The sequence below is a fragment of the Mustelus asterias genome, chromosome 17 (genome assembly GCF_964213995.1).
Source record: "Mustelus asterias chromosome 17, sMusAst1.hap1.1, whole genome shotgun sequence".
NCBI lineage: Eukaryota > Metazoa > Chordata > Chondrichthyes > Carcharhiniformes > Triakidae > Mustelus > Mustelus asterias.
The window spans coordinates 8,386,554-8,408,462 of NC_135817.1; the positions used below are offsets into that span (position 1 = coordinate 8,386,554).

At 49.5% G+C, this 21,909-nt stretch overlaps 1 protein-coding gene across 2 annotated transcripts in view; it reads right to left on the bottom strand.

The window, feature by feature from the left end:
• Positions 1 to 18,542, bottom strand: part of gtf2f2a (general transcription factor IIF, polypeptide 2a) — a 315,225-nt gene extending 296,683 nt beyond the window's left edge. Inside the window, exon 1 of one of the 2 annotated variants that reach the window (XM_078232255.1) lies at positions 18,416 to 18,533. In XM_078232255.1, coding sequence (XP_078088381.1) covers positions 18,416 to 18,481 — 66 coding nt within the window. In that variant the 5' untranslated portion in view covers positions 18,482 to 18,533. Of the gene's footprint in view, positions 1 to 18,415 lie in introns of both variants that reach the window. The other variant, XM_078232254.1, reaches the window with a different exon arrangement.
• Positions 18,543 to 21,909: the final 3,367 nt, after the last annotated feature.

The following is a 21,909-nucleotide window of genomic DNA, read 5'->3' on the forward strand; positions in this document are numbered from 1 at the left end:
ACATCTTTGGACTGTGGGAGGAAACCGGAGCACCCGGAGGAAACCCATGCAGACGCGAGGAGAATGTGCAAACTCCACACAGACAGTGACCCGAGCCGGGAATCGAACCCAGGTCCCTGGAGCTGTGAAGCAGCAGTGCTAACCACTGTGCTACCGTGCCGCCATGGACATCAATCCCTCTCCCACCCCATTGATCCCCACAGACATCACTACCCCTGTCGCTGATCACAACCCCTGCAGAGATTCCCCTACCGTCCCACCGATCACCCCTGTCGGCAGAGTTCCCCCTTCCCCCCGGCAATCACCCCGCCCCCCCCCCCCCCCCCCGCGTTTGCCGAACTTCCCTTCTCTCACCCCATCATAGCCCCACCCCCATTCAGGCCCCACCCCTCGGCATTGCCATGGCAGTTATGGTGCCCTGCAGGCACTGCCAGGGTGGCACTACCCAGCCCTGTCCCGACCACTGGAGGACTTCAATGGCCTCAGGTCTCCCTGGTGAGGCCATCACATCTGATCTCCGCTGGTGGAGACCAGTTGTGATTCTCGCTGGTGAGAAGCTCGACTGGCGAGCAGGTAAATGCAAGTGAGTCCAGAAAATAGCGTCCGAGACTCACTAATGACATGTAAATAATTTCACTAATACCGAAATTGGCTTTGCATCCATTTTGCTGGTAAAACTGGGGCAGTACGATTGAGGAAAGCAAGAAACCGGGCACGTTTCTGATTTTCCACCTCTGACCCGATCGCATCACCTCGCGCCTCTGAACGACGGGCAGGAGGTCGTCGTAAGATTGCGCCCTCAGTGTTTGCATAAACACATTTTAATCTAAATAAAAATAAAGTCCTGCTAGAACAAGAACAGAAAATGCTGGAAAAATTCAGCAGGTCTGGCAGCATCTGTGGAGAGAGAAACAGTTAATGTTTCAAGTCCATTTGAAACGCGGCACGGTAGCACAGTGGTTAGCACTGCTGCTTCACAGCTCCAGGGTCCCGGGTTCGATTCCCGGCTCGGGTCACTGTCTGTGTGGAGTTTGCACATTCTCCTCGTGTCTGCGTGGGTTTCCTCCGGGTGCTCCGGTTTCCTCCCACAGTCCAAAGATGTGCGGGTTAGGTTGATTGGCCAGGTTAAAAAAAAAATTGCCCCTAAGATGCGTAGGTTAGAGGGATTAGCGGGTAAATATGTGGGGGTAGGGCCTGCGGTCGGTGCAGACTCGATGGGCCGAATGGCCTCCTTCTGCACTGTAGGGTTTCTATGATTTCTATGATTCTATGACTTTTCTTCAGAGCTGCTATTCTATTTGCTCGTCACTCTTGGAGTCAGATTCTCTAAAATAAAAAAATGTTACATCTTTCGTGCTAACCTTCAGCTCAAGAAACCTAAAATACATTCAGTTTTTCAAATCATTTACGACAAAAAACAAACAAACCATTATATAGTGAGCAAAAACATAATTCAATTCATCCATGGTCAAATTTCTCAAAATAAACACAAGCACAGATTTTCTAATCATCTACTTGCCTTCTCCTGTGATTAAAGATTAAGAAGTCTCTCAACACCAGGTTAAAGTCCAACAGGTTTATTTGGTAGCAAAAGCCACTAGCTTTCGGAGCGCTGCCCCTTCATCAGGTGAGTGGGATTTCAGTTCACAAACAGGGCATATAAAGACACAAACTCAATTTACAAAATAATGGTTGGAATGCGAGTCTTTACAGGTAATCAAGTCTTAAAGGTACAGATAATGTGAGTGGAGAGAAGGTTAAGCACAGGTTAAAGAGATGTGTATTGTCTCCAGACAGGACAGTTAGTGAGATTTTGCAAGCCCAGGCAAGTCATGGGGGTTACAGATAGTGTGACATGAACCCAAGATCCCGGTTGAGGCCGTCCTCATGTGTGCAGAACTTGGCTATCAGTCTCTGCTCAGCGACTCTGCGCTGTCGTGTTTCGTGAAGGCCGCCTTGGAGAACGCTTACCCGAAGATCAGAGGCCGAATGCCCACGACCACTGAAGTGTTCCCCAACAGGAAGAGAACACCCTTGTCTGGTGATTGTCGAGTGGTGTTCATTCATCCATTGTCGTAGCGTCTGCATGGTTTCCCCAATGTACCATGCCTCAGGACATTCTTTCCTGCAGCGTATCAGGTAGACAACGTTGGCCGAGTTGCAAGTGTATGTACCGTGTACCTGGTGAATGATGTTCTCACGTGAGATGATGGCATCCGTGTCGATGATCCGGCATGTCTTGCAGAGGTTGCTGTGGCAGGGTTGTGCGGTGTCGTGGTCACTGTTCCCCTGAAGGCTGCGGACAATGGTCTGTTTGAGGTTGTGTGGTTGTTTGAAGGCAAGAAGTGGGGGTGTGGGGATGGCCTTGGCGAGATGTTCGTCTTCATCAATGACATGTTGAAGGCTCTGGAGAAGATGTCGAAGCTTCTCCGCTCCGGGGAAGTACTGGACGATGAAGGGTACTCTGTCCGCCGTGTCCGTGTTTGTCTTCTGAGGAGGTCGGTGTGGATTTTTGCTGTGGCACTCACCTCCCCCAGTACCACAGTGGAAAACAGTACCACTGCAGGGAAGTCCATTGTCAACTTGTCGGACTACACACTTCAACCAGATGAAATCGAAGTTCTCAGCCGAGGGCTCAATTTCTGCCCCACCGCCAAAATAGACTCCATCAGTCTCGCAGCAGACACAGAGGAATTCATCAGGCGAATGAGGCTGCGGGAGTTCTTCCACAAACCCCAAGAGGCCAACAGCGAACACAATGAGACAGCCAATGAACCGGAACAGCCGACAGAGAGATCTGCAGTGCAGCAACCGAAGAGGACAGAGTCGAATTGGACTCCTCCGGAAGGCCGCTGCCCTCGACTTGACATGTATGCCCAAGCCGTCAGGAGGTGCGTCAACACCAGATTCATCAGCCGCACTCACAAGGCAGCCCTGAACATCACCCAAGCATAACACAGCTCCATCCGCGCTCTCAAGACCAACCGCAACATTGTCATCAAACCAGCAAACAAAGGAGGGGCCATCATCATACTGAACAGAACGGATTACTGCAAAGAAGTGTACCGACAACTGAACAACGAGGAACACTACAGACAGTTACCCGCAGATCCGACCAAAGAACACACCCGTCAACTCAACAGACTGATCAAGATCTTTGATCCGGACCTTCAGAGCACCCTCCGTGCTCTCATCCCACGTACTCCCCGCGTAGGGCAATGAGACCCTGTGCGAGAACTCTCCGGCTACGTCAAGGACATCCTGAAACCCATTGTACAAAGAACCCCCAGCTTTTGTCGCGACACTACGGACTTCCTACAGAAACTCAGCATACATGGAGCAGTTGAATCAGGAGCACTCCTCGTCACAGTGGATGTCTCGGCACTCTGCACCAGCATCCCTCACGACGATAGCATTGCTGCAACTGCCTCAGTACTCAACACCGACAACTGCCAATCTCCAGATGCAATTTTACAACTCATCCGCTTCATCCTGGACCACAATGTCTTCACCTTCAACAACCAGTTCTTCATCCAAACACACGGAACAGCCATGGGAAGCAAATTCGCACTTCAATATGCCAACATCTTCATGCACAGGTTCGAACAAGACTTCTTCACTGCACAAGACCTTCAACCGATGCTATACACTTGATACATCGATTACATTTTCTTCCTTTGGACTCATGGTGAACAATCACTGAAACAACTATATGATGACATCAACAAGTTCCATCCCACCATCAGACTCACCATGGAGTACTCTCCGGAATCGGTTGCATTCTTGGACACACGCATCTCCATTAAGGACGGTCACTTCAACACTTCACTGTACCCCAGCCCACGGATAACCTCACAATGCTCCACTTCTCCAGCTTCCACCCTAAACACGTTAAAGAAGCAATCCCCTACAGACACGCCCTCCATACACACAGGATCTGCTCAGATGAGGAGGATCGCAACAGACACCTCCAGACGCTGAAAGATGCCCTCATAAGAACAGGATATGGCGCTCAACTCATCGATCGATAGTTCTGACGTGCCATAGTGAAAAACCGCACTGACCTCCTCAGAAGACAAACACGGGACACGGCGGACAGTGTACCCTTCGTCATCCAGTACTTCCCTGGAGCGGAGAACCTACGACATCTTCTCCGGAGCCTTCAACATGTCATTGATGAAGACGAACATCTCGCCAAGGCCATCCCCACATCTTGTCTTCAAACAGCCGCACAACCTCAAACAGACCATTGTCCACAGCAAACTATTCAGCCTTCAGGAGAACAGTGACCACGACACCACACAACCCTGCCACAGCAACCTCTGCAAGATGTGCTGGATCATCGACACGGATGCCATCATCTCACGTGAGAACATCATTCACCAGGTACACGGTACATACTCGGCCAACGTTGTCTACCTGATACGCTGCAGGAAAGAATATCCCGAGGCATGGTACATTGGGGAGACCATGCAGACGCTACGACAACGGATGAATGAACACCGCTCAACAATCACCAGGCAAGAGTGTTCTCTTCCTGTTGGTGAACACTTCAGCGGTCACGGGAATTCGGCCTCTGATCTTCGGGTAAGCGTTCTCCAAGGCAGCCTTCACGACACACGACAGCACAGAGTCGCTGAGCAGAGACTGATAGCCAAGTTCCGCACACATGAGGACGGCCTCAACCGGGGTCTTGGGTTCATGTCACACTATCTGTAACCCCCACGACTTGCCTGGGCTTGCAGAATCTCACTAACTGTCCTGGCTGGAGACAGTACACATCTCTTTAACCTGTGCTTAACCCTCTCTCCACTCACATTGTCTGTACCTTTAAGACTTGATTACCTGTAAAGACTCGCATTCCAACCATTATTTTGTAAATTGAGTTTGTGTCTTTATATGCCCTGTTTGTGAACTGAAATCCCACTCACCTGATGAAGGGGCAGCACTTCGAAAGCTAGTGGCTTTTGCTACCAAATAAACCTGTTGGACTTTAACCTGGTGTTGTGAGACTTCTTACTGTGTTTACCCCAGTCCAACGCCGGCATCTCCACATCATTAAAAATTAAGCAATAGCTTCAAATCATTTGCAAAAACAAAGCTGAAGAAACCCCGTTACTACTCTGGGAAGGCACAGTCTGCCTACTGCCACACTAATGCATCTTGATGTGCACTGTGATATCCTGAGGGTTGCAGCCACTGACTAGTTGATAAATTCCCTCAGCCAACAAACTAATAGCTCTGTCGGAAAATATTGATGACAAATCCAAGGCCATGCCTTCCAAGTAGAAATTTAATGAAGGTTCTCAGGAACAGACAATATCAATCATGTTATGGAAAATATATATTAGTTCACTTTCTTTCAAATTTGATGCCATATTTTGAGCTCGAAGGCCGAGCAGTAAAAGATCTCCAAAAAGTACCTTGCGCCATTTTATTATTTTGCTTTTCCTATTTCATTTTATGATTATTGCGTTGACCATCTACTTATAATTTATAGTTCCTCTGAATAGATTGATTTTCATTCCTGGCGACTATGGGTTGATTGGTATAGTGTACACCTGTTGTGAATACAAAATTAGAACTACTGAAGTTGAAATATGACAGAAATTTGAAAGAATCTCATCCAGTATGACTGACAAGAGTGAAAACAGCAATAACTGTTGCAGAGTATATATTTGTACCCTCACCACCAAAATGGTCCCCTTTCCAGGCCACTGTCTCTTACTAAACTGGTTATTTACAAACACGGCACGCTGGTTGGAGTTGGACGGTCCTCAATTCTACCTCAAGTCCTGCTTTTTTCCCTGCCACAGGTCATGCCACAAACGCTTCTCTCATTTTTACTCCCTCCAGACTCAGTCATTGCACTGTGCTCCTGTCTGGCCTCTGCCTCAACTTAAGCTCAGCTAAAATGATGCCTGTGTAACATGCCACACCAAGTTCCACTCTTTGTCACACCCATTTTCACTTATATACATTGGCTAATGGGCATAGACTGTCTGAAATTTAAAGTTTTCAATCTTGTGATTACCATCACCTTTGACCTCCATAACTCTAAACTCCTCCATTCTTACAACCTACTCCAGATTATCTGCTTCTCTGACCTCCTGCGCGCCCATTCCCTTCTCCTCACAGTGGGCAGCTGTGCCATCAGCCACATGGTGGCGCCCACGCTATGAAATACCCTCCATGAGCCCCTCCATCTCACTTCCCCCTCAGACCTCATTAAAACCCACCTTTTTGACCAAAATGTTGGTCATGCCTCATGACATAGCGCCTATTCCCTTTACATCTGAGGCACATTGACACATCTCCTGACAGCAAGGGTGTTGTATAACTGAAAGCCGTTACAAATCACCCACAGCACTGCACGTGATAATTTGAGGATATGATGCTTTGTAAGTAGAGATAGTAAGTGGTGTGGCCAAGGATCAACGTAGATATAATTATATACATTTATAAATAGATGAACAATTAGATACTGAATTATATATAGGCAAAAATGTTTATATATTAGTACAGTGTTTAGCACTGCTGCCTCACAGGGCCAGGACTCGGGTTCGATTCCAGCCTTAGGTGACTGTTTGGAGTTTGCACGTTCTTCCCATGTCTGCATGGGTTTCCTCCCACAATCCAAAGATATGCAGGTTAGGGGGATTAGCGGGGTTACGGGGATGGTTTAAGGCCTGGGAAAGATGCTGTTGGAAAGTCAGCACAGACTCGATGGGCCAAATGGCCTCCTTCTGCGCTGTAGGGATTCTATGGTTCTATATTTATAAAGTGGATATGTAATGTCTGTATTGTGTGCACAAGATGCATAATTATTAAGAAACATTCTAGCTTTACCCGAGTGCCAATCATCATTGGATCTTTTTGCACTTTAATCTCCCAGCCTCCAATTCACAGACCACACAATTTAATCAGTGGTCCTGAAAATATATTGTGCATAACAAGATAAAACTCACTATGAGCAACCAAAGAGATTTGCTGGTACCTTAATAAATGTTAAGCAGAACAGAAGAATACAAGGTAAAATAACATCGGGTCCAGGCAGACCACGTACAGGCAAAGGACAGCCAAGCAAGCACAATGTCGTACCTGGTATTCCAAAGCTACAGGATTATTAAAACAGTGTCAAGACAAATCGAAATCGAGCTTGTATTAACTGTTAAAAAGGAAAGCGAGAAAAGATTGAAATAAAGAAAAATTAAAAAATACAGATGGACAGCTGACAAAACATATTGATGCTGCAATTTCTCAGATTGCAGGTTAGCAGTCAGGTACGTAGACAAAATGAAACTGGCTCTATGGGCTATAAGAACACCTGTAGCATAATGTGGAAGCTGCACACGAGCCTCAGGCATCTCAGTAAAAGTGGTCTGAGTTCCAAAGCACTCCGGAATGCTGTAAAACAGGCATGATGAGTTTTATAGTTTAATTGTTATGGTGTCGTCTATAATTCCCTCATCTTCATCCACCCAGCAGCATTTCTAACACACAAAGTAAAACTTATTTCTGGATTCCTTTCCTGTAATCATTCAACCAGCGCCACTGTATGGAGAGAGACAATACTACTGATAGATGACACAGCCTGGTGTCAAGGTAAAGAAGTTACCCACTAAGGAACTGAAGCAACTGAATAAAGTCAAAAATGGACTTACTAGTCAGAAAAAAGCCAAATCATTGAAATAAAAGGCGTAGCTTTAATGCAAACCAGTCTCTGGATGGAAACTCTATGAGAACCATTTTATAGGAAGGTTTTGATTTAGTCAGATAATTCTTGGTTTGCTGTGCAACGTACCACTGAAAGGAAGTGTCCTGTGGGGCTAAACTACAAAGAAAAAGAATGAGACAAAGCGGCTCATTTGAGGCAAAACGTCCTCAAACTTCTTGGGACACATGGCCAGTTTTTGCAATTCTATACTTGCAACACTTTAGTTCATGTGGTTGAATCCTATGTTACATTGTACTTTGCTGGTGTCCCCCAATAAGATGAAAACTTGTTGAAACATCTACATGCCAGCATTTACATTTTGTCTGAATTTTGCTTCCATATAGATTATACTAATTTTAATTTTGCTTCCACAGCTTTATTTTAATAGGCCACAGGTAGATGGCACTGTCCAGATGGTTAAGAGTGTGGTAGTTTACACCGAGGGTGCGGGTTCAGTCCCTTTACCCACTGAGGTAGCTCTTGGGGCCTGCCTATTCTACTTTCTCCACTGTAAAACAATGGCATCATGGAAAGACAGCTAAAGATAAAGATGTGGAGAGCCTCAAGTAACCAAGGATGTGACATGGAGACAAAAATTTGATGGGAATAAACAAAGTTCATTCAATAGTGTCTCGCGTTTTACAGAAAGCACTACAGAAAACCCAAGCCTACTTAAATGGAGAATGGCTAACAAAACAAATAAATACGAGGTGACTCGGTTGCATTCGCTAGCCTTCAGGTCATTAAAAGCTCCCAGCGAAGTTCCGAAGACTGCAAAGTACTGGGATTTATTTCTAGAGAATTAGAATTTAAAAGCAGTTAGGTTAAATTTACTTTGGTAAGACCTTGTTTAGAAGTACAGATCTGGTCTCCGTGTTACAAAGAGGATCAAGAGGCATTGGAGAAGGTGTAAAAAGGTTTACAAGGATGACATCAGAAGAGAAAATTTACATAGCAGGCCAGATTGAACAGGTTGTGGATCTTTTCTCTAGAAAGGTAACCTGATAGAGATCTTTAAAATTACGAAGGGGTTTAAAAGGGTAGATGCTGAAAAGACATTTCCATTTGTGGCAAGTTCAAAACTAGGGGCCATAAATACTGATAAATCCATTAGGAAAGACAAAATAAATCATTTACCCAGAAAGTGGTTCGAATCTAGAACTCGCTACCACATGAAGTAGTTGAGGCAATTATTTGCAATTAAGGGAACCGATAAAAGTATATGCTCATCAAGATAGTTTGTCCCGTGATCTTAAATATACTGGACTGTACATGGCTGATCTTGCACAACCCAGAAGTACAGCTACCAGGAAGGAATCTAATCAAGTTGCTATGTATCACATGATCAAAGATCTTAAAACTATTTCAAAAGAGCTGTATTCTCAGTTACTGAATCGGCAGTAAACAGATTGCTGTTCGTCACAGAACAAGCACAGGGTGTCAGACAGGTACACATTAGAAAACAACTGCACTTTGTGTACTCCTCCACTTCATGCCCCCAACAATTTCAGAAAGCAGCCGCTAAAGTAATTTGTCATTTGCAGATAGGAGAAACATTTAAGTGGGTTCACAAGTATTCATAACCCAAGTAGCAGGAACTAAAACATTATATTAGAAGATAGACAGCAGCAGAGTGTGTATAAAATAATGCTGCATGCCATGAACTTCTGAAAGGTGCAAAACCCTTTAGCTGCCTTGAACTGTAGGCCTCTCCCATGTACCTCAGCACCTAACAGTGGCAGAATGGACAAATCCAAGTAATAGATGGCTTTTTGGTATTTCTGTCAATATTGAATCAATAATGTCCCCCAAGTTGGGTGATTCTGAGAACCAGAGGGAGATCTCCAGCGTAAATTTTAAAACTGAAGATTCTTAAAATGGCTGAACTTATGTCTGTCTGTGACCCCTGAACAAAAGAAGCCACGTTGCAGTTTCAAGGAAACTCTTTGTTATCTCTGAGGAGCCACCAACAACCACCTGTGGACTTCAAAGAGAGCTATACAAAGGCAACCTGCATTTAATAACCCAAGCTGGCCAAGAGACGAAGGGACTGATAGTCTGCTGGGACAAAAGGCTTTGCAACCTTTCTTTCAATTCATAATGGCTGACATTTAGCAATCATTGATACCCAGCCACGTTCCAAACGATGGATACACATCCTTTGTTGGAGACTGGATGTAGGGGGTCATGTGACATAGGCCTCTGGTTTGTTAAACAAGTTAATATTGCCTTGCTGAGCTGAATAGCTCAAGAAAACAGACTGAGCTATTCAGCTCAGCACATGATAAAAATCACGTGTTCAGCAGCCTCACAGACAAGGAGACAGATGGAACATCTGGCCCCATCTACAACTGGGGTTCTGTTGGAAGTTCTGGCACCATCACCTACAAGACTTCATGCCTATCTCAACATGAGAATTCTATAATATTGGTTTTCACCGACCTCTGTGAACAAGTCATTGGACTTTGATTCTGGACTATGGAACCCATTTGAATCATCCCTGTATCAAAGAAAAGCCAGGCAGCATGCCTTAATGACTATCGCCCAGTGGTTCTGACATCTTAAGAGCTTCGAAAGGTTAGTCATGGCATGGATCAACTCCGGCCTCCCAGATTGCCTGGATCCACTACAGTTTGCCTATCGCCGCAACAAGTCCACAGCGGACACCATCTCCCTGGCCCTACTCTCAACCCTGGAACACCTGGATAACAAAGACACTTATGTCAGACTCCTACTTATCGACGACAGCTCAGCCTTCAACACCATTGTTTCTACAAAATTCATCTCTAAACTCCATAGCCTAGGGCTCGGCTCCTCCCTCTATGAATGGATCCTAGACTTCCTAACCCACAGACCGCACAATCAGTAACAGTGGCAATGACACCTCCGCCACGATTATCCTCAACACCAGTGCCCCGCAAAGCTGTGTCCTCAGCCCCTTACTATATTCCTTATAGACCTTTGACTGTGTGGCCAAATTACACTGCAACTCAATTTTTGCTGATGACACCACCATACTGGGTTGGACCTCAAACAACGATGAGACGGAGTACAGGGAAAAGGTAATTGGGTGCAATGACAATAATCTCTCCCTGAATGTCAGTAAAGCGAAGGAGATAGTCATCAACTTCAGGAGGCATAATGGAGGACATGCTCCTGTCTATATCAACAGGGATAAAGTGGAAATGGTCAACAGCTTCAAGCTTCTAGGTGTCCAGATCACCAACAACCTGTCCCTCCACGTCGACGCTATATTTAAGAAAGCCCATCAACACCACTACTTTCTCAGGTGAGAGTCCACTACGACTCTCACCAAGTTTTACAGATGCACCATTGAAAGCATTCTTTCCAGGTGTATCACAGCTTGGTATGGTTCCTGCTCTGACCAAGACCGCAAGAAACTACAAAGGGTTGTGAACGTAGCCCAGTCCCATCACACAACAAGCCTCCCATCCACGGACTCCATCTACACTTCCAGCTGCCTCGGAAAAGCAACCAGCATAATCAAGGATCCCACGCACTCCAGACATATTCTCTTCCATCAGGAAAAAGATACAAAAGTCTGAGATCACGTACCAACCAACTCAAAAACAGCTTCTTCCCTGCTGCCATCAGACTTTTGAATGAACCTACCTTATATTAAGTTGATCTTTCTTTATACCCTAGCTATGACTGTAACACTACATTATGCACTCTCTCCCTTCCTTCTCTAAGTGCGGTATGCTTTGTCAAGAAACACGCAACAAACGTGCTTTTCGCTGTATGCTAATATATGTGGCAATAATAAATCAAGTCAAACTATTATTTTCTTACTGGTGTCTATACTTTTCTCTATCTCTCTCTTTACTGTCCAAGTGTGGAGGCCATAACGCGACCTTCCTTCTGCATTTTGAGTATGTGCAAATAAACTAATCCTTTGAATCACAGAATTGTTGCGGCGCAGAAGACGAAAATTTGGCCCATTGTGTCTGCACCAGCTCTCCAAATGGGCATCATGACTTAGTGCCATTCCCCTGTATCCCTGTACAATTTTTCAATTTGAGTAATCATCGAATGCCCTCTTGAATGCCTTGATTGAACCTGTCACTTTAAATCTGTGCCCTCTCGTTCTTGAGTTTTTTATAATCAAAATGCATCACCTTACATTTGTCCACGTCGAACTTATCTGCTCAAACTGCCAACTTGTTGTTGCCCTTTTGAAGGTCTACACTGTTCTCTTCACAGTTTACAATATTTCCAAGTTTTGTGTCATCCGCAAACTTTGAAATTGAGTTCATCCTATCTCATGTTTGCTGCGGGGTTATTAATAAAAAATTGGATCACACAAAACCCTAGGGGGTACACTACCACTTATAGAAGGAAATAAATCAAAGCAGCTTTCATTTATGGATGGTAATGAGAAGAGAAATTACTGATATTTAAATTAATCCCTCTCCTATCCATAACATGTACTAAGCGGCAAGTGTGGCAAAATAGGATTGGAAAAGGAGCAACCTGAGTAAGGCCAGTCTTCCTATCAGATGTTCCTAGAGGACAGCTTCTCAAGATCTTTTAAGTGTTCCTAACAAAAGAACAGACATTCAGAGACAGCTACCCAACAGATCCACAAAGAGAAGCTACCAGTCATAACATAGACCGCACTCTTGGCAGAGAAAAAAATGATTGCTGTTGTGCAGTACAGCAGGGAGCTGTCTGCATGAAAGCATTTCCCGTACACTGCAGAGATGGCAAGTCGTCAGTACCTGGCCATGTTCCTTATAGAACCTCCAGAAATCTATGTTTGTTCTGAACTCCGATGATAAAGGTAGAGTGGTGTTAAAGCATTCAAACAGCATCACAGCAGAAAGGACAGCTACTGCTATTTTCCCACTGTATGCAGCAAAATGTCACATCTTGAGCAAAATGTCATCCTCTGGCTGAACACAGATTGATGTGGATGAAGGAGTCTTGTTCGAACCGGTGCATGATTGCCAGCTTGGGGGCCAATCACAAGATTCAGGTAGACACATCCCTCTCCTAACAGCTGCAGAAGGTGATGGAATAACTCAAGCCTGACCTGACAGACTGTCAACAGGGCACAAGCCCATCTTGCTGCATGAAGCTGTGGAATATGCTCCCATATTCTCCACATATAAGTTAGCTGGGCCCACCTCAATAATTTATTATGCAAGATGCGAAGCAAAAATGTTTCGAGTCGCTCTGCCTCTTCTTCAGAGCTGTCATCAGACTTACAGGCTGATAATCAGCCTGTTTGGTCAAATGCATGTTCTGAAGAGTCATATGGACTCAAAATGTTAACTCTGTTGCTCTCTCCACAGATGCTGCCAGGGTTGCTGAGTTTATCCAGCATTTTCTGTTTCTATTTCAAATTTCTGGCACCCGCAAGTAGTTTGCTTTTATTATTATACACAGATGGGGTGTCTTCAAAACCAGTCTAAGACAAAATAAAGTATGCATGATCTTAAAAGGAAAAGGGTTAGGCCCCACCTCTAAAAAGACCGAGAAATATAGAGGGGCGAATTAGACTTGAGCAGGAAGCAATTTACAGACTTAAGGAACATAGTTCGTAGGAGAACACGGACAAATATCTCCACTGGAAAAATTAAGATCTTTGGAAAAGAAGGCTGTGCACATATAAAAAGCTTTCCCAGTTATTTCAAGAGTTAATGATGTTATAATACCACTGAAAAACAGTTCAGGACAGATTCAAAAACTCTCAGGCTATGCTATTAAATGATTTCAATGTAGTCTCCATTCCCACATATCAGTGTTTCAGTTCACGCTGTGGGATGTACAGTAGATAAATTAGAAATAGTATCTCATTACATAAATAAGGATGTCAACTGAAAAAAGGGTAAATCTCAAAATGGATTGGATTCCAAGTCCAGATGACATTGACCCAAGAGCTGTTAAAGAGATGGCACAGGTGTCTGTGAGTCACTCAGCCCTATCTTCAATAACTCCATAAAGTCAGGAATTGTTCGCTTAGATTGGAAAATCAATTTTCATAAAAGTGGACAAGCCAAAAGGAAGGGAACTACAGCCAAAGCCATCATAAGAGGAACTTCGGAATGGTCATCCGCAGATCTTTCACCTTGGTCTCAGTGTTAGTTTCAGTGCCTGGTCCCATTGAGGATATATGAAAAAGATTTATAAAATAAGTGGGCCAGATCATGTACCCATTCATAAATTATTTCACTTTTACCGATGGCAGAAGGACCAGGATCACCAATGTAAAAGTCGCAAAAATAGAAACAGGCTGAATGTAATAATATTAATTCTGCTGTAAGGTCACAGACTTGAAACATTAACTCTGTTTCATTGTTCACAGAGATTGCTGAATATTTCCAGTGTTTTCTGTTCATTTCAGGTGTTAGGTAGCTCCACTTTCACCAGAGTGCACCAGCTTGTGCACTTTCTGGATCCCTTTCAGAAGGGAGCTGGACTGGTTCCTAAATGGGGCAGAAATTGCATCTTATGAAACACAAGTGATTTAAGTTAACATAACATAAGCTGGTCAATGTGGACTGGTTTTGATCGCCTTCGAGAGTCAGAAAGGAAGTTTCCACGTCTCTTCTGGCACTGGATTTTTGATTTTGTTTTTTTGTCTCTTCCAAACTAGACGCTGAGAGGGTTGGTAAAGTGGAATAGGAATTGTCTGGTCATGGTCCCCCAGCCATCATAATTGTGGGGCAGCCTTAACAGGCCCGGTTGATAGTTCCTGAAGAATTGGGGCAATTGTTCTTAGAACAGAGGACATTATGGAGCTACATAGGCCTTTGAGGTTTCAAATTATGAATGTATGGGACAAAATAGCTGGAAAGGACAAAAACGTCAATAACAGGAAAAGGTAGACACAAGATAAAATGGAAGAGAGCTGAAGAAACATTTTTACACGGATGATTGAGGTTGTGCAATGTGATACTAAAATCAGCAACTGAACAAAGCACATCTCACTGTTTAAGGATTATTTTGATAATTGATTGAAAGTCGAGGAGTTCGGATTGCCGCTCGAGTGGAGGGTACGCACCAATATGGACTGATTGGAAACATGGTGTTTCAATGTTCCATCTCTATGTAATTCTCATCCACCCGCAATCAGCAATGCTTCCTCTCCAAACTCCCCTCCCTGATTCACCTATGTTCCCCTTCTCCTCATCCTCCATGATTTCTCCCAATGAACCCTCCACCCCACCCCAACTTGTCCCCTGATTCCTGTCCCCAAGTCTCATGATTCCCTGCCCCATCCCATGGTCTTCCCTGTAACTCCCTCCCACCATGGGGCATCCACACCTACCTACCCTCACTCCTACACAAGCCAGCACCCCAACCATACCCAAGCCTAAGCTCTGTGCCCTATTATGGGCACACGTTCAACCCCGAGCCTCTATTGCCCCCCCCCCCCCCCCCCCCCCACCCCACACCGACCCACCCACCCCTGCAAACTACACCCCCTAACACCTCTCCCCACGGGTTCCTCTCCAACCCCTACCCTTTCCACTATGTGCCCCCAACCACTCCCCATACTGAGGGTCCCCTATCTCCTCCGCAATTGGAGCCCAACTCCTCATGCTTGTTGGAACCCCAGCCAACCCATAGCCCAATCCCTATTGGGCAGCTCACATCCATACCCCTTTGGGATACATGAAAACCCTCCCCCCTGCTTACTGGATGGCCTAACCTCCACCCCTTCCCTCAATTGGAGGGCCCAACCCCAAGGTGCCTCAACACCCTCCCCACCCCCTTCCCACTCAGGCCCATACCCTGCTATCTATCTCTTACCTGCACAAACACCCAAAGAGTCTCTGTCCCCTAGGCCCACAAACCCTTTGCCCATATTGGAAGCCTCGACCAACCCTCATGACCCCTACAACCTACCTGGGTCCAAAGCATCCCCTAACAGCTACCACCAAACCCTTACTCCTACTCATCCAATTGCCCAAAAAGTCACCCCCCCTCACCTCACCCCCCCTCACCTCACCCCCCCCTCACCTCACCCCCCCCCTCACCTCACCCCCCCCCTCACCTCATCCATTCTCTCTATTGGAGCCTCACCCATCAACCAACCAACCCCTTCCAACACCACTATACACCCACCCTAAACCCCATATGCCCCATCAAACCCCAAGCCTACCGACAAGGCTCCGAAAGCCCACCAGCCTCAACCCCTACAACCCTATTGGAGCCCCGTGAACACCTACCCCTGCTTGACCTTCATCCAACCCTCCTGCTCTATTGGAGCACAATCTCTACCCTTACCAGGACACCAACCATTAATCCAGCCCCCTGCATCGCCCCGCAGCTTCGCCTTGAAGTGGTAGCACACCATTCAACCCTTGGCCCATTCCTGAACTCCCCCACGTAGTGCCACCAACACCTCATCCCACTGGAGAGATGGGGCAACCCCTCACCCTATTCAGCCCTCCACCATCCCACCCCCACTATCTCTCCCCGCCCTGCTCATTGGGATCCTTCTTCACCCCCTCTTTCTCTCACTGGTCCCCCTCGCTGGGTCCCCGGGCGGGTTGGGGTCAAGGTCCGGGGCTGGGGTCCCCGGGCGGCTCGGGGCGGAGGGGGTCCCGGGCGGCTCGGGGTCGGGGGGGGGTCCCCGGGCGGCTCGGGGTCGGGGGGGTCCCCGGGCGGCTCGGGGTCGGGGGGGTCCCCGGGCGGCTCTGGGTCGGGGGGGTCCCCGGGCAGCTCGGGGTCGGGGGGGTCCCCGGGCGGCTCGGGGTCGGGGGGGTCCCCGGGCGGCTCGGAGGGGTCCCCGGGCGGCTCGGGGTCGGGGGGGTCCCGGGCGGCTCGGGGTCGGGGGGTCCCCGGGCGGGTCAGGGTCGGGGGGGTCCCCGGGTGGGTTGGGGTCGGGGGGGGTCCCCGGGCGGGTTGGGGTCGGGGGGGGTCCCCGGGCGGGTCCCCAGGCGGGTCAGTGTCGGTCCCGGGGCGGGTGGGGTCGGGGGGTCCCCGGGCGGGTTGGGGTCAGGGAGGTCCCCGGGCGGGTTGGGGTCGGGGGGGGGTCCCCGGGCGGGTTGGGGTCGGGGGGGGTCCCTGGGCGGGTTGGGGTCGGTCCCCTGGCGGGTTGGGGTCGGGGGGGGTCCCCTGGCGGGTTGGGGTCGGGGGGGGGGTCCCCTGGCGGGTTGGGGTCGGGGGGGGTGTCCCCTGGCGGGTTGGGGTCGGGGGGGGTGTCACTGGGCGGGTTGGGGTCGGGGGGGTCCCCGGGCGGGGTCCCCGGGCGGGTTGGGGTCGGGGGGGGGTCCCCGGGCGGGTTGGGGTTGGGGGAAGGTCCCCGGGCGCGTTGGGGTCGGGGGAAGGTCCCCGGGCGGGTTGGGGTCGGGGGGAGGTCCCCGGGCGGGTTGGGGTCGGGGGGAGGTCCCCGGGCGGGTTGGGGTCGGGGGGAGGTCCCCGGGTGGGTTGGGGTCGGGGGGAGGTCCCCGGGCGGGTTGGGGTCGGGGGGGGGGGGTCCCCGGGCGGGTTGGGGTTGGGGGAAGGTCCCCGGGCGGGTTGGGGTCGGGGGAAGGTCCCCGGGCGGGTTGGGGTCGGGGGGAGGTCCCCGGGCGGGTTGGGGTCGGGGGGAGGTCCCCGGGCGGGTTGGGGTCGGGGGGAGGTCCCCGGGTGGGTTGGGGGGAGGTCCCCGGGCGGGTTGGGGTCGGGGGGGGTCCCGGGCGGGTTGGGGTCGGGGGGGGGGGTCCCCGGGCGGGTTGGGGTCGGGGGGAGGTCCCCGGGCGGGTTGGGGTCGGGGGGAGGTCCCCGGGCGGGTTGGGGTCGGGGGGAGGTCCCCGGGCGGGTTGGGGTCGGGGGGAGGTCCCCGGGCGGGTTGGGGTCGGGGGGGGGGGTCCCCGGGCGGGTTGGGGTCGGGGGGGGTCCCCGGGCGGGTTGGGGTCGGGGGGGTCCCCGGGTGGGTTGGGGTCGGGGGGGTCCCCGGGCGGGGTCCCCGGGCGGGTTGGGGTCGGGGTGGGATCCCCGGGCGGGTTGGGGTCGGGGGGAGGTCCCCGGGCGGGTTGGGGTCGGGGGGAGGTCCCCGGGCGGGTTGGGGTCGGGGGGAGGTCCCCGGGCGGGTTGGGGTCGGGGGGAGGTCCCCGGGCGGGTTGGGGTCGGGGGGAGGTCCCCGGGCGGGTTGGGGTCGGGGGGAGGTCCCCGGCGGGTTGGGGTCGGGGGGAGGTCCCCGGGCGGGTTGGGGTCGGGGGGGGTCCCCGGGCGGGTTGGGGTCGGGGGGGGATCCCCGGGCGGGTTGGGGTCGGGGGGAGGTCCCCGGGCGGGTTGGGGTCGGGGGGAGGTCCCCGGGCGGGTTGGGGTCGGGGGGAGGTCCCCGGGCGGTTTGGGGTCGGGGGGAGGTCCCCGGGCGGGTTGGGGTCGGGGGGAGGTCCCCGGGCGGGTTGGGGTCGGGGGGAGGTCCCCGGGCGGGTTGGGGTCGGGGGGGTCCCCGGGCGGGTTGGGGTCGGGGGGGTCCCCGGGCGGGTTGGGGTCGGGGGGGTCCCCGGGCAGGTTGGGGTCGGGGGGGTCCCCGGGCGGGTTGGGGTCGGGGGGGTCCCCAGGCGGGTTGGGGTCGGGGGGGTCCCCGGGCGGGTTGGGGACCGGGGGGGTCCCCGGGCGGGTTGGGGACCGGGGGGGACCCCGGGCGGGTCGGGGGCCCCGGACGGGTTGGGGTCGGGGTCCGCCGGGCGGGTTGGGGTCGGGGTCCCGGGCGGCCTGGGCCTGCTCACGCACCTTGACGAGCCAGACGCCGGTGTTGAGTTTGACTCCGGTCAGGTCCAGCTCCCCGCGCTCGCTCATCGCCGCTCGCGCCGCCCGCTCGCCCCGGCTACCCAGCAGCCTCTGCGGTACGGTGGCCGCGGGGACCAATCGCAGCAACGCCTTTCTCGAAATGTGCCATCCCGCCACTGGGGCAGACTCACATTCACCCACACACTCCACCCAATCCTCATCACTTGTACTCCTTACACCAACAGCCAGGACATAATTATAATAAATAACTGGTCTGAAGCTTTCAAGCTGCCTGGATCTACCATTTCAATAGGTCATGCCACGCGTAACCAACACCACCTAATATAAATGTTGGCTGAATAAGTTCTATGATACCAACACAACAAAAGCAGAAGTTCCTAGCTTCTGGGATTCCCTTCCTGAATCTCTCCTACTTTAAAATGTTCCTGTGGGCGCAGCACAGTGGTTAGCATTGCTGCCTCACACTGCCAGGGACCCGGATTTGATTCCAGCCTTGGGTGACTATGTGGAGTTTGCACGTTCTGCCCGTAGCTGCATGGGTTTTCTCCTTGTGCTTCAGTTTGCCTTCCACAGTCCAAAGATGGGCAGGTTAGGTGAATTAGCCATGCTAAATTACCCCTCAGTGTCCCAAGATGTGTAGGGTAGGTGGATTGGCCATGGTAAATGCTTGGGGTTACAGGGATAGGGTGGAGGAAAGGGGCGGGGCGGAGGGGGGCCGGGGGGGGGGGGGGGGGGCGGCGGGGGGTGCGGGGGGGGGGGGGGGGGGGGCGGTGGCGGGTTGTGACTGGAATGGATTATTTTTCAGAGAGTCAATGCATACCCAATAGACCAAACAGCCTCTTTCTGCATGAAGGGATTCTGTGGTAATACATGTCTCTTTGACCAAACTTTAGGTCACATAAGAACTAGGAGCAGGAGTAGGCCATCTGGCCCCTCAAGCCTGCTCCGCCATTCAATAAGATCATGGTTGATCTTTTCATGGACTCAGCTCCACTTACCCGCCCACTCACCATAACCCTTAATTTTTTTACTGTTCAAAAATGTATCTATCCTTGCCTTAAAAACATCCAATGAGGTAGTCTCAATTGCTTCACTGGGCAGGGAATTCCACAGATTCACAACCCTTTGCGTGAAGAAGTTCCTCCTCAACTCAGTCCTAAATCTGTTCCCCCTTATTTTGAGGCCATGCCCCCTAGTTCTAGTTTCACCTGCCAATGGAAACAACTTCCTTGCTTCTATCTTATCTATTCCCTTCATAATCTTATATGTTTTTATAAGATCTCCCCTCATTCTTCTGAATTCCAGAGTATAGCCCCAGTCTACTCAGTCTCTCCTCATAAACCAACCATCTCAACTCTGGAATCAACCTAATGGATTTCCTCTGTACCCCCTCCAGTGCCAGTATATCCTTTCTCAAGTAAGGAGACCAAAACTGTACACAGTACTCCAGATGTGGTCTCACCAGCACCTTATACAATTGCAACATAACCTCGCTGTTTTTAAACTCCATCCCTCTAGCAATGAAGGACAACAGTCCATTTGCCTTCTTAATTACCTGCTGCACCTGCAAACCAACTCCTTGTGATTCATGCTACAAGGACACCCAGGTCCTTCTACACAGTAGCATGCTGCAATTTTTTATCATTTAACTAATAGTCCATTTTGCAGTTATTCCTACCAAAATGGATGACTTCACATTTACCAACATTGTACTCCACCTGCCAGACCCTTGTCCACTCACTTAAACTATCTATATCTCTTTGCAGACTTTCAGCGTCCTCTGCATACTTTGCTCTGCCACTCATCTTAGCGTCATCTGTGAATTTTGACACACTGCACTTGTTCCCCAATTCCAAATCACCTATGTAAATTGTAAACAATTGTGGTCCCAACACTGATCCCTGAGATACACCATTAGTCACTGATCACCAATCAGAAAAACACCCATCCTGCCCCCACTCTTTGCTTTCTGTTAGTTAACCAATCCTCTATCCATGCTAATATATTACCCGTAACACCATGTACCTTTATCTTATGCAGCAGCCTTTGGTGTGGCACCTTGTCAAATGTCTTCTGGAAATCCAGATACACCACATCCACAGGTTCCCCATTGTCCACTGCACATGTAATGTTCTCAAAGAATTCCACCAACTTAGTCAAACAGGACCTGCCTTTCATGAACCCATGCTGCGTCTTCCCAATGTGACACTTTATATCCAGATGTCTCACTATTTCTTCCTTGATGATCAATTCAAGCATTTTCCCTACTACAGAAGTTAAGCTAACCAGCCTATAATTACCCATCACGGCACGGCACGGTAGCCCAGTGGTTAGCACTGCTGCTTCACAGCTCCAGGGACCTGGGTTCGATTCCCGGCTTGGGTCACTGTCTGTATGGAGTTTGCACATTCTCCTTGTGTCTGTGTGGGTTTCCTCCGGGTGCTCCGTTTTCCTCCCACAATCCAAAGATGTGCGGGTTAGGTTGATTGGCCATGCTAAAATTGCCCCTTAGTGTCCTGAGATGTGTGGATTAGCAGGTAAATATGTAGGGATATGGGGGTGGGATTGTGGTTGGTGCAGACTCGATGGGCCGAATGGCCTCCTTCTGCACTGTCGGGTTTCTGTGATCTGTCCTAACTCCTTTTTTAGCTGGTGTCAGAATTTTGTTTGATTCTTCCTTGTTAAGCACCTTAGAACATTTATTTGCTCTCTTCTGTATTTTTATTTGCATCTGGAGTGGAGTAAGAGTGACATTTGTGAGAGTTTATAGCCTCGTTGCTTTGGGGGTTTTGGTATCACAACATGTAATCACAGAGGAGGCAGAATCACTTTTCTAAACAGCATTACTGAACTGGTTAGATATTGAGAAGAATCTAGCCAACTCACAACCTACTAGTTTTGATTTCAATTTTAACAACTTGCCATGGTGGCATTTGAACTACTTTTCTTTTCATGAGATGTCAAAGCTCAGCATTTGTTGCTCATTCCAAATTGCCCTGGAGAACTCATGAATTCTGGGGCACTCATCTGATATTATAACTACCAGGATATACTATTTTCTTCTTTTCTCTTGTCCAACCCCTCTTGAAGCAAAAACAGAAAATGCTGAAAATACTCAGCTGGTTATGGCACCATCTGTGGAGAGAAACAGAGTTAATGTTTCAGGTCGGCGACATTACCCCTTTCCACAGTTGCTTCACAGACCTAAAATACGAACTGTTTCCTTCTCCACAGATGCTGCTGGAATCTGCTAAGTATTTCCAGCATTTTCCCTCCTGAAGCAATTGGTGCCATAATAGTTGAAGCCCTCTTTTGATGTGGCATTCTTGTATGTGAGCCTAGTGTTGGAAAGCTATTCAACATTGGATGGCACCTTTCCTACTCCAAGCCAGAGTAGTCATTAGCTAATTCAGCACAGACTGAAGATCTAGTTCCACATCAGTGTGTGTTTATTCACTATACCCTGTTTGTGTGTG